Genomic DNA, 13,965 nt, shown 5'->3' with positions numbered 1-13,965 from the left:
TAAACATTCCATTCGGCATCAAATTCGAGAGGCAATGTAACATGAGACTTAAGAAACTTGGTGCTGGGACTAGACCACCAGTGTCTGAATCCTAGCTCTGCCGCTCAGTATGAGAGATCTTAGCTGTGAGATTTTGAGCAAATCTCCGTGTCTTGGTTCCCTCTTCTGTTAAAAAAAGGGACAGTAACAGTCCCTCCCTTGAAGGGCGGAGGCAGAACGGGACCACTGTTTCAGGACGCACCATCCCAGGCTCCATGAAATATATACGGCTAGCGTCCATCTCCACAATGTAAAAGAGTCAATGATCAAGGACAACCTTGCGAGACTGGCTATAGCACTGCCTGACGTCAGGGACTTCTGTTTTTGTCATTTGTGTGTTCTCACACCTACCAGGAGTCCTAGCACATGAAAGGTACTAGGTAAATATTTGGTGAATGAAGGGAGGAAGGAAAGCATCCGGAACAATGCTTTCCACTTAGCACACACTCAGTGAGTCATCCTTACTGTAATTAGAGGCCAGTCTATTTGCAAGCCATAAAACAGTTAAGAACACACACACAATTCCTCACTGAATGGGCGGGCGCTCCATGAGAGGTCTCTTGCGCCCCTGAACTTAACACCCAATCCTGCCGTTGTTACATGAGGTGGAATCCAGGTGGCAGCCTTCTCTATGACAAGAGACAACACGTTCTCCCATCATGCCTTGGATTCTTTCAGTTGGGTGACAATCTCTGGTTCTCACATCATACGGGTGGGGTGCTTTAACCTCGCTGCCCAACCCTCTCCCCAGAAAACAAAACAAAACAAAAAAACGCTTCCCTTTTCTTGGTTCAAGATTAACTCCAAACAAATTGCGATTGGTGCTACCATGTCTCCCACCAACTGGGGAACCTTCACATGGGGTTATCTCCCATCATGCGATCACAAACACATCGTACGTGACCAGCAGATGCCTGAGCTTAATTTTTTCCACTGATTAAAAACAAAACAAAACAAAACAAAACGATTCGCTGTCATTCACCCACTAATCAGGACTAAAGGAACTCTGTCCTGGGTTCTTCCTACCTACAAAGAGTTGGGAACTGATTATGCTGCCGGAGGGAGGGGGAAGGGTAATTCTCCTAGTGATGGGAGGGGATATGGAACACATCACTCATAACTAAAAACAAGGTGGCTTCCCAACTTGCAAGGCCAATGGCAATTTAGAAATTCCATCTGGGAAGGTTCACCAAGCTGTGTGCACTGCTGCCTGTCTTCCTGGCAGAAGCTATAGAAAATAATCAACGGGGGTGAGGAGGTAAAGGAACCCGAAGACGGGAAAATCCCCTGTAAGCCGAACCCAGGAATGCGAACTCCAGCGGGGCGCTTCACTCAGACTGCCGTAACGGGGACCACAAACGGCCCCAATGTGTGAAGAAACAGTTTTGTACCGAATATTTTACAATTTTACAATTTATATTATAGAGTGAGTACATTTTATCCCCCAGCAGGTGTTCTTATAATCTGCTGAAGCAACGTTCAAAAGTGCCGGCATCTTAAAGGCTCATTCTGTTTCAGTGGAAACCTAAGCTTCCAGAAACCACCTGGGTTATTTTTACTGTCATTTAGGTGGACCTCTGAGCATTGTGATAGGTGATCAGGCCATAAAAAAGACCCAAGAATATCAAATTAACAGGCAATTACACATTACTTTGGTCACACCCTGCAGAAAAAGCCAATTCCAACATTTCTGACTCAAGTAACCGGTCAATCCAGTTAAGCAGGACTTGGATCCAAACTTCTGTTTTCACCCATTTTGATACTGGACTAATCAAATGAATCTAATGAATCTGATCACTGTGGCATTGTATTCACCTACCGTTATCACAGTCCCTATACTCAAATTGCCCAGAATTACCTTAGAGCCTTTCTTTCTGGGGGCACCTGGGTGGCTCAGTCAGTTAAGCATCTGACTCTTGGTTTTGGCTCAGGTCATGATCTCAGAGTCCGGAGACCAAGCGCGACGTCGGGCTCTGAGCTCAGCACGTGGTCGGCTTGGAATTCTCTCTCCCTCTCTCTCTCTCTCTGTCCCCCGCCCCCCCGCTCATGTTCTCTTTCTCTCTAAAAAAATAAAGAAATAAATCTTTGAAGAAAAAAAAAAAGAACCTTTCTTTCTACCTGTGAAATTCTCCTTGCAGGGGGGAGTCTTCATCTTGGGGGAAAAAAGGAGAAAGAAAAGAATTGAGAAGAACTGGAGAGTAACTTGAATTGCAAAGAAATGTCTCAATCATGTTACTACTTTGTATCTCATGCTCTTTTCACCAAAAATTATACCAGGAGGTTTTTCTGATTTGTCGATGTCTAAAAAGGATAAGAACACACTTCCTACTGCTATATTGACCAGCGTAGAATGCTGGGCCAGAAAGATTTCCCCCTTCCAAAACATCGCAGTCCTGAGATATGCTTGTAACAGTGTTTGCTGGGAAAGAGAATAAAAGAACTTTCAGAAGGAAGAGCAAACACCACAATGAAAAAAATACTTGGCATAGCGGTTCCCCCATGGATTCTCTGCTGGTTCCTGTTAGTGTCATGAGTTTCCAAGAAATGTCACAGATTCACAACAAGGGTGCAGTTCTGTTGGTATACGCTGCATTCAAAGATCTGGAAGAGGGAATTAAATATTTACTTTCCTCCTGAAGTCAACAGCTCAGGAGATGGAACCCATGAAGGGACGGGACTTCTTGAACTAGGCTGGACATGGGAGGTGGTGGGGGGTGGGTGGCGGCTGGCCTGGACGCATAACCAGAGCTTAAAGAAAGATACCCTAGAGTTCTGCAAGGACCACCTGATTACCACCAGGAACCACTGCAAATGAGAGACCCCACAATTAGCAAATTCTCTGTGCAGGAGCTAGCAAGGGAGGGGTAAGCAGAGTCCACCAAAAAGTATAAATCCTCATTTCCAGTTGCATGCCTCAATGGTCAAAGAACCTGCCACTGTCCAAAAAGACATACTATTCGGTACCTAACAGATCCTAACTTGGGCGGGGGGGTGGGGGGGGAATGGTAGCAAAACATTTATTCTCCCAACATCATAGAGAATATACAACATGGGGAAAAAAGAAGATTTTCTTAAAAAAAAAAACTCTTATAACTACATTTCAACAATTGCTATCCTACCTTTATACCACAGAATTGTTTAATAAAATAACTACTATTCACTGGGCACTTACTGTGTGCCAGGACACCTTCTAAATGCTTTAGATACACTTTCATGTAATCCTATCACCTCCTCATAGATCAGAAGCATTAGGCAACAGATCTTTTAAGGAAACATTCTATAAGGGAATAAAAGCAAATTAGGAGGGTATGTTTTCTTCCGCAGTTAGGAACTTAAAAGTTTGCAGACTGACATGAGCTCTTGGGCCGTGGGCCGAATTTTCTACATTAGCATACTCATTCCTATTTGTACACACCCTGGTGGCTTCAGGTAGCCCCGTGCCCTTTTTTATCCTGCAGATGTTAGAGACCAATCATGGGAGAGGACAGAGACCTCAAGGTCATGCTGAGTGCACATCAGAGTACATTAACCCCGTCACACTGCAAAGGCTGGTTTCACTTAATTAGATATTTCAATACTTTGCAAATTATTCCTCCTCTAACACCTAGGTAGATACATACAGTTCACTTCCTTTTCTTTCACTTCAAGGGCATTAATGGAAGACAGGGCTGAGAGCGAGAAGTTCCAGAATGATGTATAAATGTATACTTCATAGTAGCGGCTCTAATGGTGAGAAGAGAGGTGCAAATACGCCCGTGGCAGGTTCAAGGAGACCCACTCTCCTGGTTACCAACAACAAGGAAACACAACACACTTCCCCAGAAAAGAGGCCTTCTCTGTTACACTGGGGCAATATTTAAAAAAAATTAATAATCCTTTTCCAATGAAATCACAAGTTCAACCACACTCCCCTATAACAGCGTAGACAGAGGCACCTGTACCCTAGCTCACCGCGTACCGGTTGCCATAGTACAATGCTGTGGGTCCACTGGCTCATGAAAAACAAAGGCTTATTGAGGCCTTGCTTAATTGCAAAAAACAACCTCCAGAAAGGCACAGCATCATACTCGGTTCTGTGGGAAGAGCTGAAAGGGTCGGCACAGAATTTTTAAGCTTCTGGACACAGCCTTCCTCCCCAACAGAGAGGCTGGAACAAGCCACCCTCAATCATTCACTCTAATGGAGGGAAGAACTACAGATAATCCAGACTGTCAAATAATCAGCTTTTGAAAGCATCCATTTTCTTTGCACTTGAATAAAGGTGCATCTGGAACTGGGTAACTCGTTTTGAACCAAGTCTCAAAGCCCCACGAAGGGGACAGTTTTCAGGAAGGACTGGGGAGGGGCCGCGTTTCCTTTGTTTCCTTCCTTTTCCCATTCGTCCTAGCAAGATGGCTCTAGGAGGAAATCCAGCCGGGCCCCTCAGTCCTGACGACGGCAGGGCGAGCTCCGATGCTAGGCATCCTGAGAGCATGCCAGGGAAGAGGCAGAGAGCCGACGATAAAATAATGATTCTGCACATTCGATCACGCGCAGATAACCAGCGGGAGCCACCCAGAGATTCTTAACCAGCGACGGGAGTGGGACTGGCTTCGGTGCGGACCTTTCATTTGCCAGGAATCCAGGCCCCCCCTCCCCCAGTCTGGCTCCCAGTCTTCCTTCACAGTGTTCATCATGGTTTATGATTATCTATTTGGGTGTGTATTTGATCAATGTCTCTCTGTCTCTCACTCTCTGATGGAACTGAGAGAGAGGGCAAGTGTGCTTTTCCTCAACATCTTCTTTCTCCCCCAGCATTGAGCACTTTGCCTGGCTCACAGTAAGCATCCAGTTAGTATTTGCCGGACAAATGGATAAAAGAGAAAAAATACCTGCTATCAGCAAACCTGAAGGCAAGGGTTGGGAAGTAGAGAGCCAACCTGCAGATCACGTGGGGTTGGCGGCACCGAGAAAAATATTATGACAGGTTCCTGCTTTGTACAGATTAACACAAAAATACGGGCATATTCACTATCACTCAATGATATATCTTTCTTTGCTGACAATGATATAACAATCTCATATCATGCCAGGAATCTATTAATTATAAGCCAGAAGCACAAATCTGGGCCATTAGCTTTTAATCACAAGCAAAATGTAGAATTTGAACTTTAGTACTGAAAACACTGACAGTGACCTTTCTGTGGTAACCTCTGCAAAATACAACCTCTGCATTAGGAAAAATGGAAACGGTCATTTCATACGGTCCCCCTATGGAATGTTACAGAATCCTATCTGTTTGCCTGTGTGCTCTTCCCTGACTCTGAACACGTCCTCTTAAGTCAGAAATTGGGAGCTGGAATTCTGCAAAGTCTGTAATGCTACCTTGACAAGAAAATGAGGTCTTTCTCCCCGACGACGACGAAATGTCTAAATGCAAGCCCTGAGTCATCCCTTGTTCATCTTCACAACGCAGGAAGCTATCTTATACCAAAGGAGTCGGGCGCGAGGAAGCGCCTTCATCTTCACAACGCAGGAAGCTATCTTATACCGAAGGAGTCGGGCGCGAGGAAGCACCTTCTCCATCATTTATTCCTCCCCCTTAATTACGAAGCAGGTATGAGAATTCAGGAGCCATGAAATTAATTATTTTTTTGAAAAACACTTTGTTCCGTGATTCAGTGCAGAGAATACATGATGAAAAGCCACCCAGGCTCACTCCTCACGACCTCGACGAAGACTTTCTCTTTCCTGTGGACATGTGTGTCGAGGCCAGTCAGGATCCGCCATAAAACAAGATACGAACCAAGAAGTAAACCTCCAGACCACTCAAGCGTCAAAGAGGATCCACATTCACTGGCCCACATGGGCTGCTTACACCTGCATCGAGATATAACAGCCGCAGAGCAGAGATTCTAAATCTTCCCCTTCCCTTTCCATGCTGATTAGGTTCTACTTTACATAAAACCATTTACTATCCTCGGTAGGGACCGAAAACCCTGGCCTGCCCACTCCCCTCCGCGCCACAGCAGGGCAGCTGAATGGAACGCACCATTTGGGCATGGCTGCCCGTCTGCACAAACAGGCTCAAGGGGGCTCTGAAAGCAACCCAAAGCCATCCCTCACACCTTCCTTGGGTTCCTTCCAACGGCACCCTGCCTTTTCTGCTCCATTTTCATGGCCCTACCGCACCAGCATTCACCTCAAGCAAACACTTATGTGTGCCCACGTTTTTTTTCCTTTTTCTATTGACCCTGTATGCTTCATTTTGAAACACGCTACGGAACAAGGAAAATACGGCCTGAACCGTTTCAGTCTCCCCCCACCCCGCCACCCCTGCTGTTGCACGCTCACCTCCAGCATCCCGTCCGGTGCGCCTGGTTCCCTCCCTCACACCGTGAGAGCGCTCACCTTCTTCCTCCTTCTCCTCTTCTTCTTCTCCTTGGCCGCTTGGGCTTGCTTGTGCTCCCACACCAGGTTGGTCAGGTTGGCCACATACTCATCGGTCTGCTGCAGAAGGTACGCTAAACGCCTATCTTTCTTTTGATCGATCAGTTTTCTATAGCCTTCTTCATCTTCAGCCTATTAAGGAAAGAGGGACATAATCGGAACACGGTAAAGATGGGATGGCAACTCCAGTTTCCACTCAGCGCTCCCCATCACCGTCTGAACTCTGACTGGTGGTGAGCACAGCGAATGGAATGATCCAGGCTGCGGGAGTGACCATGCACAATCCGGGACTGGGGTGCGCCCTGGGAGGGCAATGCCTGCCCAAGTCCCAGGACACGGGCTCCATGGCGGAGTCGGGACCCAAAACCACACTATTTACCCAGTGTGGGCAAGCACTTTGACTCAGTTCTGTGTTTTTCGAGGTTTCTTTGCACACACACACACACACACACACACACACACAAAGATGTGAAAATTTGACAATTCACCATCCAAGTGTATCCTTCACTTGGAAGCATGGAAATTTTCCAGAACAACCCAAAGTGAGGAGAAGAGTATAGTCTCTCATATAACCAACACCAAGCAACCGAAATGAACTCGGGAAGACTCCTGTCACATGTCTACCCTTCCTGCAACTCCCTTGCCTGATCCCAAAATCGACTGCGGCCGATTCCACACATACTATCGTTCTGTTCAGAAACATTTCAATAAGCATGTCTAAGGGCAAAGACTCAAAAGGGCTTTGACTAGTGTTAACTTCTCATATGTAAAAGCATTACAAACGTGGTGGTTGATAGCAAATGTCAAATCTGGGGGGACTTTTGTCACCGATCAGCACAGCATGGTGGGCCTAGGTGACTACAGGCAAGGCATTTAGCACCCGGAGTCCGATACTGCTGAGCAATAAAACAGATACAGTAATTTCCACCTCTGCCTCCCATTAAGCAACATTATGAGGTTAAATGCCATAAAAACTCTGATGTCCTCGGAGCCATTTCAGGAGAAATCTCTTTTATATGTCCCAATAAAAGGACATCTCAAAATATTTTCCCCAGTGTGACACAGGATAAAAGGGACATGTCACAAAATCCTCAAGAGGCAAGGGCACTGCAGCCGAGCTGAGGATCTTCAGTCCAGGGGCATCACTCCAGCTTCTCCCCGAGTGACAGAAGTTTTATCACTCAGTCTAGCTGCTGTCTGCCCCGTGGATGAGCACGAACCTCAAATGCTATTATAACTCTAATTGCTTTTGGTTATGGTTGATCTCACTTGAAGAAAGAGTGATAAAAAACTTCAGTTTCTCTGTTATCTGTATATTCCATCATTTAATTGCAAAAATTAATGATTTGCAAATGCCTAATCATTAGTGTCAAGCCAATCTGTTACTGAAGTTCTAATACAGTTTCTTTCCAGCTGAATCAGACAAGTTTGACTGCTTCCTGCTCAGACCATTATAAAAATGGCCTCCCTAGCTGGGTGGAAATCTTGTGGACAGTCTTCTCCTTCCCCGTCCCCTCCCCCCAAAATAGAGAGGGAGGTGGGAGAAGATGGTAAGACTTAGTGGTACCTGGACACAGAGCCTTTTAAAATATGGTGTTTACTCTCTGGAATCCAAAAAAGGTAATGAAAACAAAATGCAAACCATAATACCACTAATGAAGACAGTGTCACCTGGAATTTTCCAGAGATGTAATTAAGGGCCAAAGCTAACGATTTCATCTCCATCCCATACTCGGGCATTATGTCCCAGGTAGAAATGTGCAGTTCTCCTATCATTAGAGATCACACACGCTTTTCTAAAACCCACAGTGTGCTCTCAGGTCCAATTCCAAAAATGAATGGTCAATAAAACCAGACTCCCAGGCCAAAGATGTAAACCGATCCCTTCTGTATGTGTCTACCCATTAAAAAATAACAGCACAAAGGTAATGATCCATGAATAGCCTTTGACAATAATACAGCCATAACCAAACAAGTAACATTCCAAAGTTAACTTAAAAATCACTTATTACACTAGAAGGGAGAAATTTCTACCATTTAAAAAAAAGGGGGGGGTGAGCACCAGCGGCTTCAAGAAACAGACCTTCTTCGAGTCCAAGACACAAGTTAATGACACATTTGCTCAAAACAACTGTGTCATTAGTCTCAAAGTGGCAATATTTTGAAAAGAACGAGCATATCCATCCTTCTAGATCTGGTTGTTAAACCTCCTGTGAACTGGGGTACCTGCCTTGACGGGAGAAGCCATATTCCACGCAGCAAGGCCACCCCAGGACATGGAGATATTATATACTCATCAGCTGTGGCCCGGGGTTTGCGGCATGCATCGTTCAGGAAGGAGATGTTTTTACTCCATCCGTATGAAGTTCAAAGGGGCGTGTTCATATATTTGATAAGCCGCTTTTACCCACTCTTGAGATGGCATATTTAACATCCTCAATACAGGTGCACGCCGGAACCCCACTGCCCGGGGTCCCCGCAGGTGAGCCCCTTACCATCAGTCTTCGCATTCTTTCCTTTTCAATCCGCTCCGTCTCTTTTTTCTGCTCTCTTTCAGTGTTGGCGTGCCAAGTTGCCACTGCTTTGGATAGCTTCTGGATCTTCCCGGCCACAGACCGATGGTACTCCTTAAAATCTTTTGCATGCTGCAAAATGCTGTTCAGGTATTCCTACAGGCCCCGAAGGGAGGAGGGAAAAGGATACTTAAAATCTACTTCCCAGTGTCATCCGAGGTCCCCGCGGAGCCCAAGAAAACGCTTAGGGAGCCTTTCACAACAGCAGAAGACTAGAATCTTCTGTGGGGCAGGTGCCCTGGGATGTCTCTTGGTAGCTGAGCTGTGGGCTTTGGGGCTAGTGGGAAGAACAGCCGCTCAAAGGCACCAGCTTGTGGAAGGGAAGCCTCTAGGACCTCAAAGATACAGGGCCTCGTGAAAACAGCAAGATCAAGGACTGACAGATGCCTGCAAAACGGGCAAAGATAGAATTGAAAGCAAATCACCCTCCAGTCAACCCAAGGTAGGCGGATATCTCCAGGGAGAACCAGGTTATAAAAGTAATGCCCCGTCTGCTCTAACTCAAATGCCTCAGCACCATGATTTGCCACCCCTCCACCTTATTTGGATCGACTTTTGAAAGACAGGAGAGGAAACGTGTACCAACGGACAGCTAACATCTTTCAAAATGAAACTAACGCCGGGCCTTAATTTAAGCACAGGAAAACAAACACAATGTCTAGGATTGTCATGCAAAATCAAACCCTCCTTCAAACTACTTCCAAATGCCTAGAAAGGAATGTTTTAAAATATCTGCCCCTATGAAACCTCCAACTGGGCCCTGGAAAAGCCCAGGAGACTGTATTTATATTTGCTATAAAAATAACCATGTGCTTTCTTCTTTCCTTTTCCAAGTTCCTGCTCCTGAGGATTTTGCCCCTGGCAACTCTCCCGTGCCCATCCGGCGGGCAGCTGCGGGTGGGATGGTGAAGAAGGTACCTGCCTGGTATCCAGAAAGCAGGGTCCCCCATCTCATCCCCAACACAGGAGGCCAGGGGCAGGCCGCCCATGTCCCTGGCGTGGCCTGTTTTTACCCCCCGCCTGTTCCATGGGGCAGTCTGCCCACGGGAGCTCCCGGGAGGCTTTCTGCTCTGCGATGTTCCCACCGTGCACCCCAGTTCATTCTCCAGGCCTCCAGACCCCTCCTGAGGGCTCAGTCGGGGCGTCTCTGCCAGTGTGGGGGTGCACAGCCCAGGCCTTGGTACCTGGTGCTTCTGCCGACGCTTCCTCTCCTGCTCGATCTTCTGTTGCTTCTCCAGTTTCTCCGTCATGCGGGCCTCCCGCAGCGTCTGGCGCTTACTCCGTTTGTAGGCTTTGGAGTTGAGGGCTGTCTCCAGCGTGGTATCCCGTCGCATGCAGGCCACCACCTCCTGTCTCAGCTGTGTGTGGGGTGGGGGGAGAGTGGTTGGAGAGCCTTGCCAGATGCAAGGCCTGGTTCCTGGGCCCTGCCCTGCCCTAGCTCCCGGTCAGTGAGGGCACACGGGGGGCTCTAGAAGGTGCACCACCAGAGCGGACCTTTCTGTAAACCAAGGGACTAAACCGTGCCAAATCTATGTGGTGTTTTCAAAGATGGCATAAGTTTTCTTTCCAAGCCATTCAGATTAAGGAAACAGAACAAAACAAGACAAAAAAACCCAAAAAAACAAAAAAACAAAACAAAACAAACAAACAAACAAAAAAACCCAGCACCATGACACTGAAAAAAAGCCAACATTGTCTTGGGGTTTTAAATAAATTCATTCATCCCGCTTAATCATTCTAATGATATTAATTAGTTAAAGAGCTTTTGAAATATTTTACTTCATTTTAAGTGCCATACTAACATTCTCTTTGTGTCTAGAGGTGAAGTTTAATGATCTCTGCAAAAAAGAGTGGAAAAATGACTTCCTGTTCATGTACAGTAGCAGCAGGTACTCAAACACTGTTAATGCAATGTTCATTCTCATACGAAAGATGGGAGATCCTGGCATTGGCTTCCTCCCACTACCAATGAGGATATCCGTCAAGATGTTTAGGTTTCACACTGTACCATGGACTTCCCTTAGATTATCATCAATGTGATGTCTTATCCATGTTGGACGTTATATGGTGGTAGCCGGGGGTTGGGGTTGGGAATATATATTAAAATAGGAATTCGACTGAACCTCAAATCAGCATCAACTAGAGTTAGTTCACTGGGAAACTCCATAGATCATGGATTTTTCCACAATATCAAGGAAAAAATCAGAAACCGGTAAGAGTCCAGCATAGTGAAGCAAATCTGAATATGATCTCATTTGTGAAAATCTACTTGGTTATTAATCATTTAACAATACTGGATCAAGCACTTTATCAATGCATGGTAGGACGTCGCCCGTAAGAAAGGAAGTCAATGGGACTCAGAGGCTTTTATCTTCTTTCTTTTACTCCCACAGAGTTGTGGCCAGCTAGTTCCCCACCACCATGGATGTCCTCTTGCGATATTATAACCAAGAGGGCAAGTGTACTCCCAGGTTCATAGGACAGAGGCAAGTGGGGTGGCTTTGCGATTTCAGTCACATCCTGCAACAGACCGAGTCATGCAAATTCCTTTCATTCATTAATAATTCATTTTGCACCCCCCGAGACTTTCACCAAGTCAACCCACCGGCCTGAGGAATACGTGCTCCTCTTCCCCTTTGGCTAAATGAGGCAGTGTGCAGACCAGGAGACCGGCACCTTTTGGGTCCACAAAGCCAAACTCACCAACGTAAAAATTAGTGCTCCTTTGTTTCCCTAGTAATTTAGCAACGATAAAATAGATCATCATGCTAGCATTGATTCATCACTAACTACTAAGAACCAGAGCAAGAAGAAGAGATGATCGTCCACTGATCAGTCACCACGTGGGGGTGTGATGGGGACAAACAGTTTTATGTGTTTCTGTAAATGATGACTTATTCATTTAGCAGAGTGGCTATCGTATTTGTTAAGATTACTTTCATCGTCACAGCTAGGATTTTACATTTGTGTTTACAAAAGAGGCTCTGATCCTGCTCTCCCACCTTCTTGTTTTTCTTTGCACTCGTAAAGGCAAGCTATCCCATTTGTGCTCGAGGTTTCATCCACGGTAAGAAAATGCCATTACTCTGACTTCGGAAACCATAATATGGAAGGAAAAAAAATGTCTCTGATATACAGAAGCAAAAAATATATATGTACAGAATAATAAGCAATTCATCTTCATTACTTTTAGCTCTACGCGGCTGGTCTAAAAGATATACTATTTTACTAAGTTTATATCTTTCTAACAATATTGAACAGACTTACATTTATTTCCTACATCTCAGATTCACTGGGGAAAAGGTATTACCTGACGCTGGAAATTGAGTAACCGAAGTGCTTTCAGTTCCACGGTTGCTTTGGTTCGTAAATCTGGTGGCAAAGAGCCAGGCAGATTTTCCAGTTCTTGTATCCTATGAGCTATGCGAGCCTGGAGCCTAGAGGAGACGATGAAATGAGGGAAGGGAGAGGTGGAAATATGCATTACAATTTAGCCTTAATGATAAACAATAACCCTCGTGGGTCTAAGTTCCTGGCAAGACACATTCCAGACGTTGCTGGTTGGCCAATTTCTGACACCCAACTAGAGTTTCTGATGTTAAACAGAGAAAAGCTACCTTTGCATGAACGCAGACAGGTGCTACGTGTTACCGAACACTCTGGCCTTCTTCACTAACTTCTCTCTAACACCCAGAAGAAGAAGGGCTCATGATACATCTAGGAGGGAAGTCAAGTGCCATAGCTCGTCTTGAACAGAGGGAAAACGGGAGACGGGACGGTGGGATTGGCTCCCAAACACCCAGCCAGCCAGAGCGCAGAGCTGAGACAAGAGTTTTCCTCTTAAGTTCTAGTTCTGTCCCAGGCAACTGGGCTATTTGCCCTCCTTGTCAAGATGCTGATGACAACAGCCGTTAAAGCTGAGTGAACAAGAGCAGTTTTAGGTGCTGCTGAGGCCACAGAAATCAGCCAACCCAAAACATTCAGAGAGAGCCCTGCCAACCACAACCACTTCCTCTATGAGCAGTGCTTGTCTGAGAAAAGAAGAGGCAAATTGGGCATTTTTAAAAATCAGGCTTGGCGCAGCAGGAGATGGTAAAGTAACAGTGTTTAAAAAGTACGATTTCTAGAAAAGGATTGCAGGGGATTCTCATCCCAGACAGCCTCAAAAATATAACTGCAGGCCCTTCTTCATAATAAAGGCAGATGAGAAGAGAAAAGACATCCCACTTTCTTCACTCAGTTGGGATACTTTTACTGTTACCCATATAAACTGGCTCCAGAGCTCGGCCTGGATCCTATCCTTACAAATAATTACACGCCACTTAAATCTATTTTTAGAACTACCTCCCTCCAAATTTGGGGCAGGAGTGTCTTGGAATAGATTTCATGAAGAACAGTAAAAGGTAGTAAGTTAAATTAAGTTAACATTAACTACCCTAAGGTGTAACTAATGCACAATTTTCTTTAATTCTTCCTCCCTCCCTCTCTCCTTCTGTCTCTGCCACACACACGCGCACACGCGCACACACGCACCCCTGCAAGGTAAATGCTAATAACGGTCCCATCTTACTGATGAGAAAATTCAGGTTTGGAGAAAGCAAGAAACAGGCAGACTTCACAGAGCTAGTGATTCGCCTGATGCCTGCAGTGACACCGTAGATAATTAATACACATTTCCTAACTGCCGCTTTCCTGGATCTCAACTCTAAAAGATGATAATTAAAGATTTCTGTAAAAATTCATATTATGCAGGGCGCCTGGTTGGCTTAGTCAGTGGAGCATGCGACTCTTGATCTCACGGTTGTGAGTTCAAGCCCCATGTTGGGTGTAGAAATTCCTTAAAAAGTAAAATCTTAAAAAAAAAAAAAGAAAAAGTAAAATAAATAAATAAATAAATAAATAAATAAATAAATAAATAAATAAA

General features: G+C 45.4%; 1 protein-coding gene across 6 annotated transcripts in view; it reads right to left on the bottom strand.

Moving 5' to 3' along the window:
* Positions 1–13,965, bottom strand: part of SMARCA2 (SWI/SNF related BAF chromatin remodeling complex subunit ATPase 2) — a 169,397-nt gene that overhangs the window by 118,325 nt on the left and 37,107 nt on the right. For all 6 annotated transcript variants that reach the window (XM_025891509.2, XM_025891513.2, XM_073878124.1 and 3 more), the window contains exons 6-9: positions 12,352–12,478; positions 10,226–10,399; positions 8,964–9,137; positions 6,430–6,600 (exon numbers count right to left, since the gene is read on the bottom strand). In XM_025891509.2, coding sequence (XP_025747294.1) covers positions 6,430–6,600; positions 8,964–9,137; positions 10,226–10,399; positions 12,352–12,478 — 646 coding nt within the window. The remainder of the gene's footprint in view (positions 1–6,429; positions 6,601–8,963; positions 9,138–10,225; positions 10,400–12,351; positions 12,479–13,965) is intronic.

The sequence above is a fragment of the Callorhinus ursinus genome, unplaced genomic scaffold (assembly GCF_003265705.2).
Source record: "Callorhinus ursinus isolate GAN/ISIS: 27379988/994484 unplaced genomic scaffold, GSC_fseal_2.0 scaffold28, whole genome shotgun sequence".
Lineage (NCBI taxonomy): Eukaryota > Metazoa > Chordata > Mammalia > Carnivora > Otariidae > Callorhinus > Callorhinus ursinus.
This window is presented reverse-complemented; position numbering and strand designations above follow the sequence as displayed.